Here is a 24,306-nt window from a genome sequence, read left to right as displayed (position 1 = left end):
CCTAATAGGATTCAATAATTATTTATAGAGTAATTCGCAGAATAGAGTATATCCCATAAAAGAACGCATTTACGTCATCTAAAATTATGGCGTCAGGATGTCACAATGTTGCCACATTAACTATTAATGTTGATTTACAACGTTTGTAACCTGTAATTATGAAGAGATTTGACAACAATGTCCACCAGTAGCTACACAAAACTAATTTTAGAGACTGATTCGGTCTCTTAGGATAAAATGAGATATTAAATTTCGCTAAGGGTTTAAAATAAGTTTTATATTTTTATTAAATACATTGGGGAGTATATACGATGTCATCTATGCCGTTTTATTATTAGGACTATAGATCGGTTATATTATATATCTTGAAGGCGATAAATTGTGAAAGGTATCAAACAACCAACAACAAAGTCTCTTTCCAAAGTTGATCAAGATTTTGCACTTTTCCAAAATGTTCTACTAGAGTCAATTTATTAAAATAATAAATGATTGATCTAATGCGAATAACATGAGACTTGGAGTATTCTTTGATTTGCGGGACATTTTCCAGAACTCGATCACCATTTTTCGGCACGTGGAGAGGTTTTGCAATCTTTGGCAGTATAATATTTTTGCAACGTTCCACCTGGTCATTTCTGTATGACATACCAACAGCTACCAAAAATTATTGATAATACGTCGAGGTTTGGTGTAAAATCAATAAAGAGCAGTAAAATATTTCAGCACTCTTTTAATTTGGCCGAATTATACGGATAATGTTTCATAATTTTGGTTAATACGGTAACAGTAACCAACAACTCTTAATAACCATTCGTAATTATTTCCAACGGAACGATATAGTCTACAATTAAAGGTATCAGAATCTTACTTCTACATTTTGGTTATCCAAAGATATCGTGTGATTAAAGAAATTATATTCCGGATGCTCTGAGGCAATATGAGTTTTATTATAACGATTTTGCCAGATGGCAATAATTTGATCGGTGATATTGATACGATTGAGTCACCATATATTGTATCTGTGAGCATCCATCCTACATCAGAACAATTAGCGATAAAAACAATCTGAATTGGTCTTTGTAAATAGTACGGTATTTCCCAAGAGACAAAAGGATTTTACAGAATTGTAAAATTCCTAACACAAAAAGAGAAAACACCCAAGTCCCGCCCTCAATGGAGGACCCAACGATAGTACTGGATTTATCAAAACCCCGACATAGATTTAAACGGTCTCTTCTTCTTCAGGCTCCCTCAAGTAGCCATGTCGTCAACTGTAAATTGTCAATCACTCAAATAAACCATAAATAATCCCGTTATTTTCTATCACTTTACCACGTGTCCATCCTAAATTTTCACATATACCATATATACCACAATATTCTGGCCTGTAGGTCGAGTTCCCTCGTAATTAACACTACATTCAGAACACTCAAGGCGTAAATAAACTAAATTCGGACACTTGGGATATTCAACAACCGGTTTATGAACATTATAATTAACATGAAAATTATCCACGGGTTCCAATGATCCCATATTAGGTCCGAAATACACAATTGCTGAAAATCTGCCAGTGATTTCATTAGAAACAATTACGCACGCGGTCTCCTAGTATGATTGTTATGAAGGGTTGCATCAAAAAATTGAACCCCAGCAAAGCGATAAAAGCCATGGTATGCTTAGGTACAATATTAAATTTTACATTAACATCGATATTTTCCACTTCAATTCATGTCTAAAAAATCCCAATAATACGGTAACAGTAACCAAGAACTGTTAATAACCGTTCGTAATTATTTCTAACAGAACGATGCAGTCTACAATTAAAGGTAACATAATCTTACTTCTAAATTTTCGATACTCGAAGATATGGTGTGATTAAAGAAATTATTTTCCGGATGCTCTGAATCAATATGAGTTTTATCATCGCGATTTTGCCAGATGGCAATAATTTTGATCGGTGATATTGATACGATTAAGTCACCATATATTATATCTGTGAGCATCCATCCTTTATCAGAACAATTAGCGATAACAACAATCTGAATTGGTCTTTGTAAATAGTACGGTATTCCCCAAGAGACAAAAGGGTTTTACAGAATTGTGAAATTCCTAACACTAAAAGAGAAAACACCCAAGTCCCGCCCTCAATGGAGGACCCAACGATAGTGCTGGATTTATCAAAACCCCGACATAGATTTAAACGGTCTCTTCTTCTTCAGGCTCCCTCAAGTAGCCATGTCGTCAACTGTAAGTTGTCAATTACTCAAATAAACCATAAATAATCCCGTTATTTTCTATCATTTTACCACGTGTCCATCCTCAATTCTCACATATATCATATATACCACAATATTCTGGCCTGTAGGTCGAGTTCCCTCGTAATTAACACTACATTCAGAACATTTAAGGCGTAAATAAACTAAATGCGAACACTTGGGATCTTCAACAACCGGTTTATGAACATTGGAATTAACATGAAAATTATCCACGGGTTCCAATGATCCCATATTAGGTCCGATATCCATAATCTATTTCGTCTCCAGTTGCTGAAAATCTGTCAGTGATTTCATTAGAAACAATTACGCACGCGGTCTCCTAGTGTGATTGTTATGAAGGGTTGCATCAAAAAATTGAACCCCAGCAAAGCGATAAAAGCCATGGTATGCTTAGGTACAATATTAAATTTTACATTAACATCGATATTTTCCACTTCAATTCATGTCTAAAAAATCCCAATAATACGGTAACAGTAACCAAGAACTGTTAATAATCGTTCGTAATTATTTCTAACAGAACGATGCAGTCTACAATTAAAGGTAACAGAATCTTACTTCTAAATTTTCGATACTCGAAGATATCGTGTGATTAAAGAAATTATTTTCCGAATGCTCTGAATCAATATGAGTTTTATCATCACGATTTTGCCAGATGGTAATAGTTTGATCGGTGATATTGATACGATTAAGTCACCATATATTATAACTGTGAGCATCCATCCTACATCAGAACAATTAGCGATAACAACAATCTGAATTGGTCTTTGTAAATAGTACGGTATTCCCCAAGAGACAAAAGGATTTTACAGAATTGTGAAATTCCTAACACTAAAAGAGAAAACACCCAAGTCCCGCCCTCAATGGAGGACCCAACGATAGTGCTGGATTTATCAAAACCCCGACATAGATTTAAACGGTCTCTTCTTCTTCAGGCTCTCTCAAGTAGCCATGTCGTCAACTGTAAATTGTCAATCACTCAAATAAACCATAAATAATCCCGTTAGTTTCTATCATTTTACCACGTGTCCATCCTGAATTCTCACATATACCATATATACCACAATATTCTGGCCTGTAGGTCGAGTTCCCTCGTAATTAACACTACATTCAGAACACTCAAGGCGTAAATAAACTAAATTCGGACACTTGGGATCTTCAACAACCGGTTTATGAACATTGGAATTAACATGAAAATTATCCACGGGTTCCAATGATCCCATATTAGGTCTGAAATACACAATCGCTGAAAATCTGCCAGTGATTTCATTAGAAACAATTACGCACGCGGTCTCCTAGTGTGATTGTGATGAAGGGTTGCGTCAAAAAATTGAACCCCAGCAAAGCGATAAAAGCCATGGTATGCTTAGGTACAATATTAAATTTTAAATTAACATCGATATTTTCCACTTCAATTCATGCCTAAAAAATCCCAATAATACGGTAACAGGAACCAAGAACTGTTAATAATCGTTCGTAATTATTTCTAACAGAACGATGCAGTCTACAATTAAAGGTAACAGAATCTTACTTCTAAATTTTCGATACTCGAAGATATCGTGTGATTAAAGAAATTATTTTCCGAATGCTCTGAATCAAAATGAGTTTTATCATCACGATTTTGCCAGATGGTAATAGTTTGATCGGTGATATTGATACGATTAAGTCACCATATATTATAACTGTGAGCATCCATCCTACATCAGAACAATTAGCGATAACAACAATCTGAATTGGTCTTTGTAAATAGTACGGTATTCCCCAAGAGACAAAAGGATTTTACAGAATTGTGAAATTCCTAACACTAAAAGAGAAAACACCCAAGTCCCGCCCTCAATGGAGGACCCAACGATAGTGCTGGATTTATCAAAACCCCGACATAGATTTAAACGGTCTCTTCTTCTTCAGGCTCTCTCAAGTAGCCATGTCGTCAACTGTAAATTGTCAATCACTCAAATAAACCATAAATAATCCCGTTAGTTTCTATCATTTTACCACGTGTCCATCCTGAATTCTCACATATACCATATATACCACAATATTCTGGCCTGTAGGTCGAGTTCCCTCGTAATTAACACTACATTCAGAACACTCAAGGCGTAAATAAACTAAATTCGGACACTTGGGATCTTCAACAACCGGTTTATGAACATTGGAATTAACATGAAAATTATCCACGGGTTCCAATGATCCCATATTAGGTCTGAAATACACAATCGCTGAAAATCTGCCAGTGATTTCATTAGAAACAATTACGCACGCGGTCTCTTAGTGTGATTGTGATGAAGGGTTGCGTCAAAAAATTGAACCCCAGCAAAGCGATAAAAGCCATGGTATGCTTAGGTACAATATTAAATTTTAAATTAACATCGATATTTTCCACTTCAATTCATGCCTAAAAAATCCCAATAATACGGTAACAGGAACCAAGAACTGTTAATAATCGTTCGTAATTATTTCTAACAGAACGATGCAGTCTACAATTAAAGGTAACAGAATCTTACTTCTAAATTTTCGATACTCGAAGATATCGTGTGATTAAAGAAATTATTTTCCGAATGCTCTGAATCAAAATGAGTTTTATCATCACGATTTTGCCAGATGGTAATAGTTTGATCGGTGATATTGATACGATTAAGTCACCATATATTATAACTGTGAGCATCCATCCTACATCAGAACAATTAGCGATAACAACAATCTGAATTGGTCTTTGTAAATAGTACGGTATTCCCCAAGAGACAAAAGGATTTTACAGAATTGTGAAATTCCTAACACTAAAAGAGAAAACACCCAAGTCCCGCCCTCAATGGAGGACCCAACGATAGTGCTGGATTTATCAAAACCCCGACATAGATTTAAACGGTCTCTTCTTCTTCAGGCTCTCTCAAGTAGCCATGTCGTCAACTGTAAATTGTCAATCACTCAAATAAACCATAAATAATCCCGTTAGTTTCTATCATTTTACCACGTGTCCATCCTGAATTCTCACATATACCATATATACCACAATATTCTGGCTTGTAGGTCGAGTTCCCTCGTAATTAACACTACATTCAGAACATTTAAGGCGTAAATAAACTAAATTCGGACACTTGGGATATTCAACAACCGGTTTATGAACATTGGAATTAACATGAAAATTATCCACGGGTTCCAATGATCCCATATTAGGTCCGAAATACACAATTGCTGAAAATCTGTCAGTGATTTCATTAGAAACAATTACGCACGCGGTCTCCTAGTGTGATTGTGATGAAGGGTTGCGTCAAAAAATTAAACCCCAGCAAAGCGATAAAAGCCATGGTATGCTTAGGTACAATATTAAATTTTAAATTAACATCGATATTTTCCACTTCAATTCATGTCTAAAAAATCCCAATAATACGGTAACAGTAACCAAGAACTGTTAATAACCGTTCGTAATTATTTCTAACAGAACGATGCAGTCTACAATAAAAGGTAACAGAATCTTACTTCTAAATTTTCGATACTCGAAGATATCGTGTGATTAAAGAAATTATTTTCCGAATGCTCTGAATCAATATGAGTTTTATCATCGCGATTTTGCCAGATGGCAATAGGTTGATCGGTGATATTGATACGATTAAGTCACCATATATTATATCTGTGAACATCCATCCTATATCAGAACAATTAGCGATAACAACAATCTGAATTGGTCTTTGTAAATAGTACGGTATTCCCCAAGAGACAAAAGGATTTTACAGAATTATGGAATTCCCAACACTAAAAGAGAAAACACGGTTAGGTACAATATCAAATTTTAAATTACCATCGATATTTTTCCAATGATATGATGAAATGATGGGCTGAAGTCGATGCCGTTGCCGAAAAAATCCCAATAATTTCTAAGGGTTACGGGTAACGGCGATTTATACGGCAACATCCCTTATTTTCTTGACAAATCGGTGATCGTGAATATATATCGTAAATTTCAAAACAAAAAACAAAAATTTCGTAAATTAAGCTAAGCGATCTTGTAAGTCTGATCAGCCTTACCAGTGACCTCATAGCTTATAAGAATCAATTATGCTAAGTTCTGATCAACCTGTAGTAAATTGGTTGATGTTGCAGGTTGTGATTCCTTCCACGAATCACTATCGCCTTCTTGACCTCCTCCACGTTCCTTCATCTGATCACCGAAATATGTGAAGCACACACCAAAATACCTCTTAGATTTTTTACACTCCTTTAAAATATATCCAGGCAACGCAATTTTGTTCAAATTATTCTCATTCGCACTATTCACATTATGTTAATCACCACTTGGCCTCTTACAACGCAGGGTGATGTTTTCGAACGCTTCCAATAAGTCTATACAAGTTTGATCTCGTAGCTGTTTGTCCGGAACGCCATTAAAAATATAATCGGTCATCTCTTCTTCTTCAGCTGACACCGGATATCCAACTATTATATTGTCGTGATAATAGTCAGTAAATCATTCACTGGTCTTCCACATTCTGCTCTCGAATCCTTTTCTCCTTAACAATTTACATGGACGATGTTTAAACATTTGTCACATGGCTTTCAGTAACTTAGTGACATCGTTAAATGAGCTGGCTACGAATGAAACCACGACAATGAACGACCTTTTAATTTAGTGTTGATTAAAACTCGAGCAGCATTGTCCTCCAACTGGTAATACACACGGAGAAATTGCAATTGCTACTCCCTTTGTCCAAAGTCACTATAACAATTAAAATCGTCCAGTAAACCACCCATTTCTCCAATACTGAAAAATCTGTTAGCCTCGGAATTACCAAGCTGTTAATTAATTAAGGGTTCACGTTTTTTTTTTTAAAAATCTCATTCTCGGTAGTTCAATTGCCATTCTAGTCTTAGTATTTCTATTTCAAACTCAGTTTGTCTAGATGAACCAAATATGTCACTATTCACGCAAAATCACAAAATGTTCATCAATTCTGATCACAAAAATCAGAACAACGCTAGACAAACAGTCGCGTAGCGTGTAACTTATTAGTAAGCAATTAATTGCGCTTTAAATATCCCAGTTCTGAAGATTTGAACAATAACAAATGATATATTTATAGTTATATAAAATATATATAAAAATATATAAATCTCTTGTTTTATATAGAGTAACCGTAGAACGGTAACATTGACATTACGAAAGAACGTATGCTAGAGGAATTTGCTCCTCGGTAATGGATTCTTAGCAAGAACTTATATAGAGTAACCATAGTTCTACAACATCAACATTACGCATTTATAATAAATAAATATTAATTAAATAATAAAACAGACATGAAAATATTAAAACTTTATTAAAATAATGATGATATTAACAAAATTTACCATCATAAACAACATAGCACCTATTAAATATAATAAGAAACTAAAGATACTAACATTATTCAGTCTTTATTACTACCTACTAATTGCTGAAATATTGAAATAAAATTGGTTAAGTAACAGCACGGTTATCATCATCGTCATCATTGGGGAGCACAGTTTTGCTAAAGTTTTAACAGAAATATAATCAAGGAGTGAATTTACAGATAAAGTATATTTAATCCTGTTCCACTAATCTTTCCAAAAGCTGGAAAGTGACTTCCAAGCCTCCGTCAGATACTAAACAGGGTAAGTATTTAAATTTATGGAATGTACCTTCAAGCATTTTGAAAGCATTTTTTTATACTACACACATCTAGGTACAACGTTCAACAGACAGTCCATAAAATTATACATAACCATGACAACCCATTGACGGTTGTGAAATGAATTATTAGATTGAAAAGATACTTTACAAATTTCAGGAAATGATAATTGTGACAAATAGTAAGTTTGTTATTTACTGATAAATATTAATACAAAACTTTGGCATAAATATTTTTAAACAAGGTTAAATTTTGTTTTTGAATGGTTTTACTGTAAATCTATGACATCTATATTAAGCGTTATTACCAAGGTGGGTTCAATTCCTAGCACACTGTTAATATCATCAAAGTAATCATCCAGTGACATATCCATATCAAAACTTGAAAACTCCCAGTTTGGGAACGAATCCGCTTCATTGTTAATATTATAGAGACGAGAGAACTCTTGTATCTCCACATTGTGTTCGTCATCAAGTGCAGTTTCGCCGCAGTTTTCGTTAACTTGTAGAATACTATCTCCAATGTCCATAATAAAGCAGGAAAGATCTTCCGGTATAGAATCTACAATTCTATCCATACACATTTCTTGCAAACACCAACGAAACTTCCTCATATGCAACTCCTTGTAGATCATTTCCCTGTATCTTATCATATCGCTCACAGATTCAAAAGGCATCACAAACTGACTACAATATTTTTTTAGGTTAGAAACTCTCTTACGAGTTATAACACTGTATACTTACTTCAAGTTTATGAGCTTGGTCGTCTCTCTCAAAGTGATATGTAGTTGTTTAAGGGGCATTCTACTCAACTCCCCCTGGGCCATTACAAAGGCATCCATGATGTTAAAGAAAGCACAAAAAACTCTTAGTACAATTACCTAGATTGTTTAACGTCAAAAAGGCAGATTTTAACCTCAACGCTCTGAATATAGATACAAATTCGTTTGATAGTGACGAAGAATTATCTTGAAAATATTAAAATTGTTGAAATATCGCAAACAAAAGCTATAGAGTAAACGTAATAGGAGTCTATCTAACAAAATAACGAATTTACATCAAATAAAATTATGACGTTTGCGCGTCGCAATGTTGCCACATTAACTTAAAATATTGATTTACAACATTTACCTGTATATGAGCTCTAATTCTCATCACTAGTGTTTCGAGGAATTATGTAGACATCTGACAACAATGTGAAACAGCAACCACACAAAACTAAATTTACAGATTGATTCGGTTATTAGGGTAAAATGATGACAAATATTCGCGCGCATTTTTTAGCGCGAAAATGATGAGCTGGAGTTTGATGCATTTTCAGCTGAAGATGATGCCGGTGGGAATATGTAGTTAGAATTGTCTTGAATTTCAATGATCACAAGCGAAACAGTTCGGACACCTTAGATATTGTATACAGAAGCGAAATTTCCTTCCCCGTATTTATTTCCAAATTAATTCTATCTAAATTTTCTAAATTTTCAAAATGTTAAAACTTAATCACAATGGAAAACAATTACAATTAAAATGTTAAAATAATATGATGATATTAACAATATTTACCATCACAAACAACATAACTGATATTAACTATTACTAGAAACTAAAAATACTAACATTTTCAGGATTTGTTATTATGTACTAATTGCTGAAATATTGAAATAAAATTGGTTAAGCAACAGTCTGGTCATTGTTAGCATTGTTACTATTATTATTATCATCATCATCCTCGAAGGAATTGGCATTTCTCTCCAACAAATAAGCCATATCTTCTTGAATAACTTAAATCGACAACTCAACAGTAAATGGTTTTTCAGTGGTTACATTCTGAACCCACAGTTGGAGCTGGGGTAGTTCATTAACATTTTCATGAGTATCGCTGTCTGTTGAATAATCACTGCTATCCGTACTGCTGATAACCGAAATATTGACTTGAATATCACCCAGACAATATCTGAATTTCCTCTGGTGTAATTCTTTCCAAATAAGTTTGCGAAAAGCGAATGATTTCATCTGTGTTGTTAAAATATTAATACAAATATAAACAAATAGTGATATTACCGATAAAAAGTTGTATATATACCCCTGAGCTTCTTTCAAACCTTCTTTAGATACTAAATACGGCGAATATATAATTTTAAGGGAAGTACATTCAAGCATTTTGAGAGCTTTTTTATATTACACACATCTAGGGACAATATTCAAAAGACAATTCGTAAAATTAAGCGTCATCATGAAAACCCATTGACGTTTGTAAAATTAATCACTAGATTGAAAAAGTATTATACGAAATTTAAGAAATGATAATTGTGTCACATAATAAGTTTGTTATATACTTTATTAAAAAGGCATTAATACAAAGCTTTGGTATAAATGTTTTCAAGGTTAAATTTTGTTTTTGAATAGTTTTATTGTAAATCTATATTAAGCTGTAGCGATCTTGAGGCATGTCGAATTTTACGTCGTGGAATAACTGTCTACAAAATACCCAGAAATATAATCCCAGATGTTGAACACGGGCGGGGTGCCAGCAGCGCCAACTAGAACCCGACAACGAATAGCTGGCGGCAACCCCGAGACGTTTATCTGGGATGTTATTGAAGGGTATTTCGGTCATTCAGTGCTGATTTAAAAGGCTTTGGGCAGCTTCGGTCGGATACCGTCATTATTTGTCTTTTCTGAATTACTGTAACGTATGTGACTACGTATTAGTCACAGAGCAGCTCCAGAAGCTAGGTACCGATTGCAGTCACCGTAGACTCGTCATGTCTTCGCCGAGGTACCAGAATTGCTAACGTCTCGTCGTCGAAGAAAATAAGGTACCACATCGTCGAACAATTGATCCTCTCACAGCGTCGATTACGGGAGCCCTGTCCGAAAAATAGCTTGTTCTCAACGTCGCCAGTGGACCACATTCAAGTGCCAAAGCAAAGATGAAGCAACGGTATCTGTAGGGCCGGAAGATATCAACAACCGTACCCAATCGCGACCGTACCAATTACAACCGTTCCGATTTACCATATTTTTCAAAGCCCTTTTCACACAGCACATTTTGTTTGGTATATATTTTTTTTTGTATTTGATATTTTTTCATACATTTTTGTATTTTTGTTGCTTGGAGTAATTTTATGTAAAATTCTGGCAGGGGAGTATTGTAGCGACCTTGAGGCATGTCGAATTTTACATCGTGGAATAACGGTCTACAAAATACCCAGAAATATAATCCCAGATGTTGAACACGGGCGGGGTGCCAGCAGCGCCAACTAGAACCCGACAACGAATAGCTGGCGGCAACCCCGAGATGTTTATCCGGGATGTTATTGAAGGGTATTTCGGTCATTCAGTGCTGAACCCTCGTTTGGTTTAGACGTACCACCATCGACTGCCCAAGCCTCGTCTCCAGGTAACACCGCTGCCATCCGTTTTATCATTTGTATTTTTCACATTTTTATATAGCCAATAAATAACGGTCACATAATGTAAACACCACTGTTTCATTTCGTTTTACCTCCATTCACCGAGCCACATCATTTACCCTAAAAAGCGTTATCACCATCGTCGGTTCAATTCCTAGGACACTGTTAATATCATCAAAGTATTCATCCAGTGACATATTCTCCTCAGAACTTAAATGTTCCCAGTTTGAAGACGGATACGTTACATAATTAATATTCTGTAAACGACAGAATTCTTGCATCTTCACATTGGGTTCGTCTTCAGGTGTAGTTTCCCCGCGATTTCCATCAGCTTGTGGAATACCATCAGCAATGTTCAAGGCGAAGGAGAAGAAATCTTCCGGAATGGAATCGAGACATCTATCTAAAAACATTTCTTGCAAATACCGACGGAACTTCCTCCTATGCAATTCCTTATAGATCATCTACCTATATCTTTCACTGTTCACTGTTTTCAAATTTCTCGGAATCTCCAGAACGTTGAGTATTAGGATGTCCCGTGGAAGAAGGACGACTCCAAATCAACTTCTCCTCACTGTCATCAGAGTCAAGTCCAGGAACGATCTCTTCAAAATATCTCACAGAAGCAGTCAATCTGTCTTCCTGCGTATTCGTTTCGTAAAAATTCAAAGAACGTGGTTGATTGCTTATATCTTCCAATCGTTGACGATCATCCATATTTTCCAGGTACCTATTGATCTTTTACGAGAGTTCGTAATTCTGTTATCAGACATGTTTAACTGTTGACCAACGTTAATTTATCACAAATTTATATAATTGCTTTTAATCCTTGGCCGCTGTATTAATCACAATTATAAATTTTCAATAATACGTATTATTTACAAAATTACTAGGCAAATATAGGATATAACTTTCAACAAGAATATTGATAACAAAGAGAGTATTTAATGGTATTAAACTTTAATCAAAATCAAAAATCATTATACAAAACCTTTATTATAATATTTAATTATTAATAACTATTTTGTTCGGATTACATTATTTAGGAAGAAGTTTCCTCTTCATTGTTATAATTTTAACTAAACAAATTAAACATTCATTAACTATACAAAAATATAAAACTATAAATTAACTAAGTAAGAACAAATCTTTTTAGTAAATTAGAACTCGCAGCTACGGGTTCTTCTATGAAGAGTAATTAATTTATTTTCAAATTTCTCGGAATCTTCAGAACGTTGAGTATTAGGATGTCTCGTGGAAGAAGGACGACTCGAAATTAACTCCTCCTCACTATCATCAGAGTCAAGTTCAAGAACGATCTCTTCAAAATATCTCACAGAAGCAGTCAATCTGTCTTCCTGCGTATTCGTTTTGTAAAAATTCAAAGAACGTGGTTGATTGCTTATAACTTCCAATCGGTGACGATCATCCATATTTTCCAGGTACCTATTGATCTTTTACGAGAGTTCGTAATTCTGTTATCAGACATGTTTAACTGTTGACCAACGTTAATTTATCAAAAAATTATATAATTGCTTTTAAGCCTTGGTCGCTGTATTAATCACAATCAACTATTAGTGAAGGGTCAAATGTTACATTTTCAATAATTCGTATTATTTACAAAATTACTAGGCAAATATAGGATATAACTTTCAACAAGAATATTGATAACAAAGAAAGTATTTAATGGTATCAAACTTTATTCAAAATCAAAAATCATTATACAAAACCTTTATTATAATATTTAATTATTAATAACTATTTTGTTCGGATTACATTATTTAGGAAGAAGTTTCCTCTCCATTGTTATAATTTTAACTAAACAAATTAAACATTCATTAACTATACAAAAATATAAAACTATAAATTAACTAAGTAAGAACAAATCTTTTTAGTAAATTAGAACTCGCAGCTACGGGTTCTTCTATGAAGAGTAATTAATTTATTTTCAAATTTCTCGGAATCTTCAGAACGTTGAGTATTAGGATGTCTCGTGGAAGAAGGACGACTCGAAATTAACTCCTCCTCACTATCATCAGAGTCAAGTTCAAGAACGATCTCTTCAAAATATCTCACAGAAGCAGTCAATCTGTCTTCCTGCGTATTCGTTTTGTAAAAATTCAAAGAACGTGGTTGATTGCTTATAACTTCCAATCGTTGACGATCATCCACATTTTCCAGGTACCTATTGATCTTTTACGAGAGTTCGTATTTTTGTTATCAGACATGTTTAACTATTGACCAACGTTAATTTATCACAAAATTATATAATTGCTTTTAAGCCTTGGCCGCTGTATTAATCATAATCAACTATTAGTGAAGGGTCAAATGTTACTTTTTCAATAATACGTATTATTTACAAAATTACTAGGCAAATATAGGATATAACTTTCAATAAGAATATTGATAACAAAGAAAGTATTTAATAGTATCAAACTTTATTCAAAATCAAAAATCATTATACAAAACCTTTATTATAATATTTAATTATTAATAACTATTTTGTTCGGATTACATTATTTAGGAAGAAGTTTCCTCTCCATTGTTATAATTTTAACTAAACAAATTAAACATTCATTAACTATACAAAATATAAAACTATAAATTAACTAAGTAAGAACAAATCTTTTTAGTAAATTAGAACTCGCAGCTACGGGTTCTTCTATGAAGAGTAATTAATTTATTTTCAAATTTCTCGGAATCTTCAGAACGTTGAGTATTAGGATGTCTCGTGGAAGAAGGACGACTCGAAATTAACTCCTCCTCACTATCATCAGAGTCAAGTTCAAGAACGATCTCTTCAAAATATCTCACAGAAGCAGTCAATCTGTCTTCCTGCGTATTCGTTTTGTAAAAATTCAAAGAACGTGGTTGATTGCTTATAACTTCCAATCGTTGACGATCATCCACATTTTCCAGGTACCTATTGATCTTTTACGAGAGTTCGTATTTTTGTTATCAGACATGTTTAACTATTGACCAACGTTAATTTATCACAAAATTATATAATTGCTTTTAAGCCTTGGCCGCTGTATTAATCATAATCAACTATTAGTGAAGGGTCAAATGTTACTTTTTCAATAATACGTATTATTTACAAAATTACTAGGCAAATATAGGATATAACTTTCAACAAGAATATTGATAACAAAGAAAGTATTTAATGGTATCAAACTTTATTCAAAATCAAAAATCATTATACAAAACCTTTATTATAATATTTAATTATTAATAACTATTTTGTTCGGATTACATTATTTAGGAAGAAGTTTCCTCTCCATTGTTATAATTTTAACTAAACAAATTAAACATTCATTAACTATACAAAAATATAAAACTATAAATTAACTAAGTAAGAACAAATCTTTTTAGTAAATTAGAAGTCGCAGCTACGGGTTCTTCTATGAAGAGTAATTAATTTATTTTCAAATTTCTCGGAATCTTCAGAACGTTGAGTATTAGGATGTCTCGTGGAAGAAGGACGACTCGAAATTAACTCCTCCTCACTATCATCAGAGTCAAGTTCAAGAACGATCTCTTCAAAATATCTCACAGAAGTAGTCAATCTGTCTTCTTGTGTATTCGTTTCGTAAAAATTCAACGGACGTGGTTGATTGCCCATATCTTCCAATCGTTGACGTTCATCCAAATATTTCAGGTATCGATTGATCAGATCCTTCTTTTTCTTGCTTAAGGTTGCTTCGGGTTCCGGTTCGGACAATTCAGAAGCCACCTCGTATGATCGCCGCGAAGTCATTTCGTCGGAGTCGATTTCAATTTCATCTGGAGTTCTATTAACGGAGTACGTAGAGGAGTCCCGCGAAGTTCCCGCTTCTGGTACCGCCAAAGCTTGACGGGAACGATTATGAAGCTCCTTACGAATATCTCTTACGAGAGTTCGTAATTCTGTTACCATGTTATCTGAGTCATCGGAGTCTAAATCAGAACGAGAGTCCCTGAAAATTCCGGTTATTATTTTAGTAAATACGATCACAGTATTCATTTAGGTTTTCACTTACTGTTCCAAAATGATCGACTCCTTTTGCGTCAACAGATTTTGTAAATCTTTCGTCCTCATATATTTTATATACAGGTTCGTGTCCGAAGTATTATCAGACATGATCAGCTGTTCACCAACGATAATTTATCACAAAATTATTATAATTGCTTGTAAGCCTTTGCCGCCATACGTCACAATGGCAGATAGAATTGTCAAACTTCTCCCGCCTTTTTTAACCGAAACTTTTTCTCTATTAATAGATTTTGAAAATATATTCTATGAATTATTATCTATTTAAAATAACAGTACACTCATGCTATCAAGATTTTTAATGTATTTCCTGTCACAATATGCAAATTTCTTTTAGAATAAGACCATATATTCGTTCTCATTTTTTTCGAGTTAGAAAGAGATACAATGCACTCTGATATGTTCGAACATGTAACCGAATTAACCTATGAAAATCCGGTCCGATGTAAAATATCTGCAAAATATATTACTCATAATAAAATAACTACAGATTATAAATAGGCAAATATTGTTTTAAAACGTTAGTTGTTCTGATAAATTGCAAATCGCTGTTTATTATTACTCTGAATGATAATGCCCAAGACAGACGGAAAGATTAATATACGATAACTAACGTGAAAGGTTTATGTAGAAACTTTTAGTTTTATCAAGAAATATGCATACAGGTAGTAACAGAACAAAGAGAGAAAAAAGACAGTTATATCAAAATGATTTTACAAGGACACAATAACTAGACGTAAAATGAAATTAAATAAAAGTAATGGATATACGAATGAATCTTGGATATACAATTGATAATTGGGTGGATTGGACCTCCAGGGTATATCGCTACAAAGCAAACGCACCTAGAACCATATATCATAGGAAGCGTGGAATAGAACCCAATATAAATATAATGAAACACAACCCTAACCTTCAGATTATTGCAACTGTATAATTATTTTAAAATTTTAAGTCCTTCGATAATATATGTATTGGATATACTATAACATTCAAAATAAATTATATTTGATAACAGCATCTTTGTTTCATTATTTTATTTAGATTAGAATTCGGTTGTATATCGAAGCCAAAATGAACTATAACTCAGATGATGCAGCAGCATTTCGACGTTTTGAGATCATCAATACAGATGACTTGAGTGGACTGTTTTATTGAACGGACTGTATGTATAAATCATCGTAATAATGTGATGTTCTGTCAACCTTGGGAAAATAATACAGTGGATATTTAAAGTGTAATCACTGAACGTTTATTAGAAATACTTTATCAACATTAATATTTTACAAATTTTATTTAACAAAAAATTTTACAATTTCAAACAAAAACACATTAAACGAACGAACACATAATAAAGTCGATATCTAAAAATGATAGCTGCGTACGCGACGATTAGAACCCTTGAAGGTCTTTTCAGCTGGGCCAGCACATTGTTCTTCTGGTAAATCACCAGTCTGGCATTTGATATCGACTTCTTCACAACTAGATTACGTAGCGTCCTCTTCAATGTCCACAACAAGCAATCCTTCGAAGACATGGAAACCTACATTATTATTCGGCTGGCTAGTTTCGCCTACTTCATCGTTGCTATCAAAAATTTCATTGATATCGTTATTTATATGTGACGATTCCGTAGGCATATCAACTATATTATTAGTGTATTTCGGATCAATATCTTCTCCAGCTTCCGCCCTCAACGTAAGTTCATGCCGCATCTGCTTTATAAACATTTCCCTTTCAGGTTCCTCGAATCCTGGAATTTTTTTACACCTAAAACATATAACAATAAGAATAAAATAATCAAATATAAACCGCCGTTCACTTACATGTCATCTAGCCAGACTTCGGCTGCGACTAGCATGTCAATAATATGACTACTTTGCAGCAGTCCTACATCGAAATCAAACATCGGAACTGGGAGTTTGATCGCCATCTTGCTTCGAGAATGACTAAAGCGACTGTTGAACACTATCGAAATCTACACAATTCTCGGTAATCGGTACCTTATTTGTACTTATAGGTAGTGGCACGACGATTTAGTTACACAATCTCAATAACAATAAGGATATTTAAGGAAAAATCAGAAAAATTGATTAAACGCATCCGTACCCTTGAGGAACTTCAAACAGAAAGACCCGTTTCTTCACAGCTGTGTAACCGCCAAATTTAATCCCCACCCCCGGTTTTATATGCGCCAAATTTCAAATTTCTAACGGTTAATTATATAAAATTTTAATTTTTTAATTTAGATTATTTTAGAATCTACTAGTATGATAAATAATATATTAAAACGAACAAAATTATTGGTAAATTCATTAGATTTATAAATTATTAAAAATATTTACTAGCCTGCGACATCTATTGGTTTACTTTCGGACTACATATTATTTTTACGTTTTAGCTCCATGAATATCGGTTTACTTAACATAATTTTATTAATTTTGCTCCAAAACAACTTTAGTAAACGTTGGCACAAATGCATGAGTCCTGATATACTGTTTATTTCAACGAATCTTCACTTTATTTCCTTACAAAAATCTTCATATCATCTGCGAACAATCTGATTCATTCGTAATCACATACGATGTACATGTAATCCTGATTAGTATAAAATAAATAATGTTTTGGTGGAAGCAGTACGCAGCAATTGACTTGGAGGCTTCAGAAATTATCTTAATATAGAAAATCTTGAAATCGTTGCAAATTACTTTTTCAGGGCAGCGATCCTAATGCTAAGGTTTCCTTCGAAGTATAAGGGCTGAGTGATCATCTGGGGTTTGATATGCGAGATAGGGTTGCTCTTAGTCCTTTTTTATAAATCTCAAGACCTTATCGATATTTACTTTTGAAATAACCTTGTGATGTGGATATTATTTTGATTTTATCAAAACTTTAGTGTAGCGTTTTTAATCCCAAAACACCTAAGATATCTTTCCATGCGGTATAAAGATGACATTGACGCTGTTTCCCTGTAGGACCTTGCCAATGTGGTTTGTTGTTTCCTAAAGAAACATGAGAGCCTACTTATTTCGTCTTATATTTGGTCTTTCGAGTGTTTACTTTGATATAGATTAGTACTTGTTAGTTTTTGGAGAGGTTTAGTTGTGAGTTTTGTAACAATATGTTAGATTGGGCTTCCATTGTTGCTGACAATTGAGCGAAGACAAATAGAGATAAAATTGTTCTGTGTTGAAGAGCTTGAAACAGAGAGCTCGAAAAATAGATACGTGAAAAAGTTATTTTGTTAACACTGTGTATTCAAATGTTTATCAGTTTTCCTGGCAATGATAACGTATAATGATCTTTATCATATGTAGATACCGTACATTTTAAACAACTATTAATAAATGTACATGCATGTGTGTCTAGTGTTGACGCTTTGTAATTATGTTGACTAGCGAATCATCATCTGGCAACAATCCGGTTTGTTCGTTATTACATACTGACGATTACGCGAAGGAGAATAGACAGACAAATGTGTTGGATCGTTGAGTTTTGAAGGGAGACCCAGGAAAATAGAGACATGGAAAAGTGTTTCAGTAACACTATATGGTCTTCTGTTTACTTTGAACTTAGTATAATAATATTGAGTATCAAATACAATATGAAAGAAACATATTCTAAAGATTATAAAAAATATTTATTTATTAATTAAAATATTTACAAAAATCGTAATAAAATCTAGAACTAATATTTTAATTATGAGTTTTATCGTAGATTGTTGACGATTACGCGAAGGAGAATACACAGAAAAATGTTTTGGATCGTTGAGTTTTGAAGGGAGACCCAGGAAAATAGAGACATGGAAAAGTGTTTTAGTAACACTATATGTTGTTCTGTTTACTTTGAACTTAGTATAATGATGTTGAGAGTCAAATACAATATGAAAGAAACATATTCTAAAGATTATAAAAAATATTTATTTATTAATTAAAATATTTACAAAAATCGTAATAAAATCTAGAACTAATATTTTAATTATGAGTTTTATCGTAGATTGTTGACGATTACGCGAAGGAGTTTAGACAGACAAATGTTTTGGATCATTGAGTTTTGAAGGGAGACCCAGGAAAATAGAGACATGGAAAAGTGTTTTAGTAACACTATGTGTTGTTCTGTTTACTTTGAACTTAGTATAATGATGTTGAGAGTCAAATATAATATGAAAGAAACATATTCTAAAGATTATGAAAAATATTTATTTATTAATTAAAATATTTACAAAAATCGTAATAAAATCAAGAACTAATATTTTAATTATGAGTTTTATCGTAGATTGTTGACGATTACACGAAGGAAAATAGACAGACAAATGTGTTGGATCGTTGAGTTTTGAAGGGAGACCCAGGAAAATAGAGACATGGAAAAGTGTTTTAGTAACACTATATGTTGTTCTGTTTACTTTGAACTTAGTGTAATGATATTGAGTATCAAATATAATATGAAAGAAACATATTCTAAAGATTACGAAAAATATTTATTTATTAATTAAAATATTTACAAAAATCGTAATAAAATCTAGAACTAATATTTTAATTATGAGTTTTATCGTAGATTGTTGACGATTACGCGAAGGAGAATACACAGACAAATGTTTTGGATCGTTGAGTTTTGAAGGGAGACCCAGGAAAATAGAGACATGGAAAAGTGTCTTACTAACACTATATGTTTTTCTGTTTACTTTGAACTTAGTATAATGATATTGAGTATCAAATATAATATGAAAGAGACATAGTCTAAAGATTATGAAAAATATTTATTTATTAATCAAAACATTTACAAAAATCATTATAAAATAAACATAAAACGTGTTATAAGAAGAAAACTAAAAACTTTTAGTTCTACGGTAATGAGTAATTAATTTGTTCTCTTGCTTAGATAGTTCATCAACTTCCTCATCATCGCTCAAATGGTCACTGCTAAAACTCGATACTGTACCACCATCGCATTCTATACCTCTGATAGTCTCATCAAAGAAACTCAAAGTTTGTTGTACTACATCGCCTTCTGATAACTGTCGTTCCTCAATTATACCCTGCCGTTCTCTCTCAGCGTATATGTTAGAATCGAGTATATTATAGTCTGGAGATATACACGACTTTTCAAAATCCTCTATATATTTCAAATATTTATTCACCAATTCTTTATAGCATTTAGCTATTTCTCTTTCTGCCACTGTAGTAAATTCATTAGTAGGCTCTGGATTTATAGTTTCAATATCATCTTGAGTTAAATCCTTAGCAGACTCTGGCTTCAACGCTTCAATATTATCTTCAGCTGAATCATCAGCTGGCTCTAGGTTCAATGTTTGAATATTATCTTGAGTTGAATTATCAGTAGGCTCTGGATTTAGTGCTTCCTTGTTGTCCTGAGATGAATCCTCAGACGGCCCTAACTTCAAGACTTCAATAATATCTTGAGTTGAAGCCTCAGCAGGATCTGGTTTTAATGTTTCAATATTATCGTGAATTAAATCCTCACCAGGCTGTCGAAATAATATTTCAATGTTAACTTCGGTTGAATCAGTTGGATCTGTATTCAATGTTACAATATTATCTTGATTTAAATCCTCAGCATGCTCTGGACGTAATGCTTCCTTATTATCCTGCGATGAATCCTTAGCAGGCTCTAACTTCGACGCTTCAATATTATCTTGAGTTGAATCCTTAGCAGGATCTGGCTTCAATGTTTCAATATTATCTTCAGTTGAATCCTCAGAATGCTCTGGATTTAATGCTTCCTTATTATCATGCATTGAATCCTCAGCATCCTTTAACTTCAATGTTTCAATATTATCTTGAGTTGAATCCTCAGAATGGTCTGGATATAATACTTCCTTAATACCCTGCAATGAATCGTCAGAATGCAATATTTCAATATTATTTTGAGTTGAATCCTCAGAATGCTCTAGATTTAATGCTTCCTTAATATCCTGCAATGAATCGTCAGCATGTTCTAACTTCAATATTTCAATATTATCTTGAGTTGTATCCTCAGAATGCTCCAGATTTAATGCTTCCTTATTATCCTGCAATGAATCCTCAGCATGTTCGAACTTCAAACTTTCAATAGCATATTGAGTTGAATCCTCAGCGTGCTCTGGATTTAATGCTTCTTTATTATCCTGCGATGAATCCTCAGCATGCACTAACTTCAATGTTTGAATATTATCTTGAGTTGATTCCACAGCAGGCTGTGGAAACAATGTTTCAATATTGGCTTGAGTTGAATCAGTTGGCTTTCTACTCTTTGCTTCAATATTATCTTCAGCCGAATCATCAGCAGGCATTGATTTCAATGTTTTAACGTTATCTTGAGATGAATTCTCAGCAGGCCCTAGATTTAATGCTTTCTTATTATCCTGAGATAAATTCTCAGCCGGCTCTCGTTTCAATGTTTCAACATTACCTTGAATTGAGACCTCAGCAAGTTCTGGGTTTAATATTTCCATACTATCTTGAGTTGAATCCTCATCAACACTTTCTTCAGCTCGAGACTCAGATTTTTCTTCCTGTATGAAGGGCATGTTCTTTTGACTCTCTCTATACCCAAGTTCAATATGAAGATCTTCTATGAAGGCTTCAGTTTCAGGATCAAGCGGTGTAGTACTAAAATAATCACCTATATTTATGAAACTGTAAAAATATGCTCACTAAGTACCGTCTCAATAGGCTTGATTCCATCTTGCTCAGTATATATTCCAGAAAGGATGTTTCCAGAAGCTTGAGGTCATTATTTTTGTTAGGTGGGAAATCAGACATATTCCTTGAGTTAAGATGTGTTTAAGTTTGTTTAAGAGTTATTTTATATAACAACACTTTTAATCAAGATTTATCGTCAAAAGGTTAATGTGTAACAGCTGATTAGGAAATAGTTTTTGTCAAACTGACGGACTAACAACCCTTATTTCTCTGAAATTTATTATATGTATATCACCAATATTATTTTGTATGTAGTTTATGAACATTAAAATGTAAAGTTTAAGATTTTATGGCTTCTAGAATTATAAGAGCATAAATCTACGAATTATATGTTATATAAAGAAAAAATTCACGACATTTTTTATTCTGTAGTTGATATATAATTTCTATATATCAAATGGTACTATTCATGGGAACAAAAATAATTCCCTATCGAAAAATTACTATATAATTTTTATTCTTTTTCTATAATATTTTGAGTTTATAGTGTTCCCAATATATTCATTTTACATGCTACACAATTAAGAAAATTATTAATAACGGAAACTTTGTGATATTTAATTCTAACCTAACTTTTTTGTCAATGCATTTTAAATGGTATGAATAATTGTCGGTTGTATGTATACAAGATTTCCTGAGAAAAACAATATTTTAAGTAAATTTTCAAACTGAGATCAAAAAAACTCAACTAGTATTTAGGTTAGACAGTTTAGGTTTATTAGAAAATTCTCCATACTTTGCAAAAAAAAACGAAAGCTAAATAAATATAATTAAAGAACATTTTATATTAGATTAATATATACTATTGGCTATTGAGCATCTTCTAAGGCGGTTTGCTCGGCATTCTGAGGTCCTACAACGCCTAGGAATATTCTCTTATAGTCGTTTAAAAACATAATCACTGTCGACAGCATTTCTACTATGAAATTTAAAAAATTGCGGTGCGCTTGAGCATTGGACAAACTTTTATGGATAACTTTTTCAATGACTTGTTCAGATTCAAAATATATCTTCATGAAGGTGTAAGCATCCGTATCGGTAACCTTTACTTCCAAGTTCATTGTAGCATCGTTGTTGAAGCTTTCTAACAATTCATCAATTTTGTCCAATAATTCTCGACATGTAAAGAGTTTTGTACTCAAATAATTCAAATTTCTTGTTTGGTTTCTTGATCTCAGGACACTGTACATATCTTGCAGGACTAGCTTGACGTCATTAGCATCTCGAAATGGCGGTATTAAAAGACTATAATCACAATAATTACCTTATTTCATTTTAAATCCATACAGTATAAAGACTAGCTTACTCAGCGTACAATAATATCCTGAGGGCTTCAAAAGCATCCCTCAACCCAATGGTATCAGTTGCCTCCCAGTTCATTGATTCTCTCCAAGATTCGAAATCGGACATTTTCGACTTCTTAGCTGCTACACTATATTTATAAATAATGGTACTAGATCTTACAACGATTTAAATAAGAAAATAACAATAATTACCGAAAAAATCAGTAGAGCAAAGTAGAACGTACCTAAACCGTTGAGAATGGAGGGAAAATTAAATTCCGGAATGTTATTTTGACAGATGTCAGCTGCGAAATATTTGGCGGCAATCTTATATATTTCATTTTATATTCCATAAAAAAATTGTCGCAAAATTATTTAAAAATAAAAACGATAAAATATTTCAGCGAATTTTTACGTGTGTTTTATATTGTAAAATAATAAAATAATTTTTAATCGATAATATAAAGTAAGATGCCACAGATCAAATATATACCTAAGCACATAAAAATAAATAATACATTATTTAAAATAAAATGGTAGTAAAAATGGTTTAGAAATAAATAAAATAATTTAAAAAATAAAATCAGATTCATCCTAACCTAACTATTCAATGTAAAAGAGTTAAAATATTTTGAAACATTAAGTCATTGGGAAATTCATATAGTTAATTTTTCTTTCAATAAATTTTTGGAGGATTTACGCAATGGCTAAGGTTTGACCAACATTACCAACATTACAGATTACATTTTCAATGCTACATCTCTGATACTGAATATTTATAATTCAAGTAGTTCCCAATCATCAATTCACAACCGGCACTTAGGAAAACATTTCACCCAATATGCCACTGTAAATGCTGCAGGATTTTTCCACTAAACCACGTCACAGTTGGTGAATATCCTCAGCTTCTCTGGCTCGAATCAAAATAGATTTTGATATACTTGATTATAATATTTTCTCTTTTC

General features: G+C 33.0%; 4 protein-coding genes across 4 annotated transcripts in view; all 4 read right to left on the bottom strand.

Annotated features, from left to right (window-relative positions):
• Positions 1–24,306, bottom strand: part of LOC143197535 (lachesin) — a 543,053-nt gene that overhangs the window by 290,621 nt on the left and 228,126 nt on the right. The window lies entirely within an intron of this gene.
• On the bottom strand, positions 8,152–8,748 carry LOC143197702 (uncharacterized). Its single transcript, XM_076406330.1, has 2 exons — positions 8,659–8,748; positions 8,152–8,601 (listed from the first exon to the last, which is right to left on the bottom strand). The coding sequence occupies exons 1-2, from the start codon at positions 8,739–8,741 to the stop codon at positions 8,184–8,186; spliced, it is 501 nt and encodes a 166-aa protein (XP_076262445.1). The 5' UTR covers positions 8,742–8,748; the 3' UTR covers positions 8,152–8,183.
• Positions 14,704–15,614, bottom strand: LOC143197358 (uncharacterized). The gene is made up of 2 exons (XM_076405743.1): positions 15,347–15,614; positions 14,704–15,283 (listed from the first exon to the last, which is right to left on the bottom strand). The coding sequence occupies exons 1-2, from the start codon at positions 15,445–15,447 to the stop codon at positions 14,704–14,706; spliced, it is 681 nt and encodes a 226-aa protein (XP_076261858.1). The 5' UTR covers positions 15,448–15,614.
• On the bottom strand, positions 16,702–17,410 carry LOC143196848 (uncharacterized). Its single transcript, XM_076404718.1, has 2 exons — positions 17,184–17,410; positions 16,702–17,127 (listed from the first exon to the last, which is right to left on the bottom strand). The coding sequence occupies exons 1-2, from the start codon at positions 17,288–17,290 to the stop codon at positions 16,845–16,847; spliced, it is 390 nt and encodes a 129-aa protein (XP_076260833.1). The 5' UTR covers positions 17,291–17,410; the 3' UTR covers positions 16,702–16,844.

This window comes from Rhynchophorus ferrugineus, unplaced genomic scaffold (assembly GCF_030347505.1).
Source record: "Rhynchophorus ferrugineus isolate W39M unplaced genomic scaffold, kcgeb_rfMv2 rfM5, whole genome shotgun sequence".
Lineage (NCBI taxonomy): Eukaryota > Metazoa > Arthropoda > Insecta > Coleoptera > Curculionidae > Rhynchophorus > Rhynchophorus ferrugineus.
The sequence above is the reverse complement of the archived record's forward strand: the minus strand, read 5'-3'. Positions and strand labels throughout refer to the sequence as shown.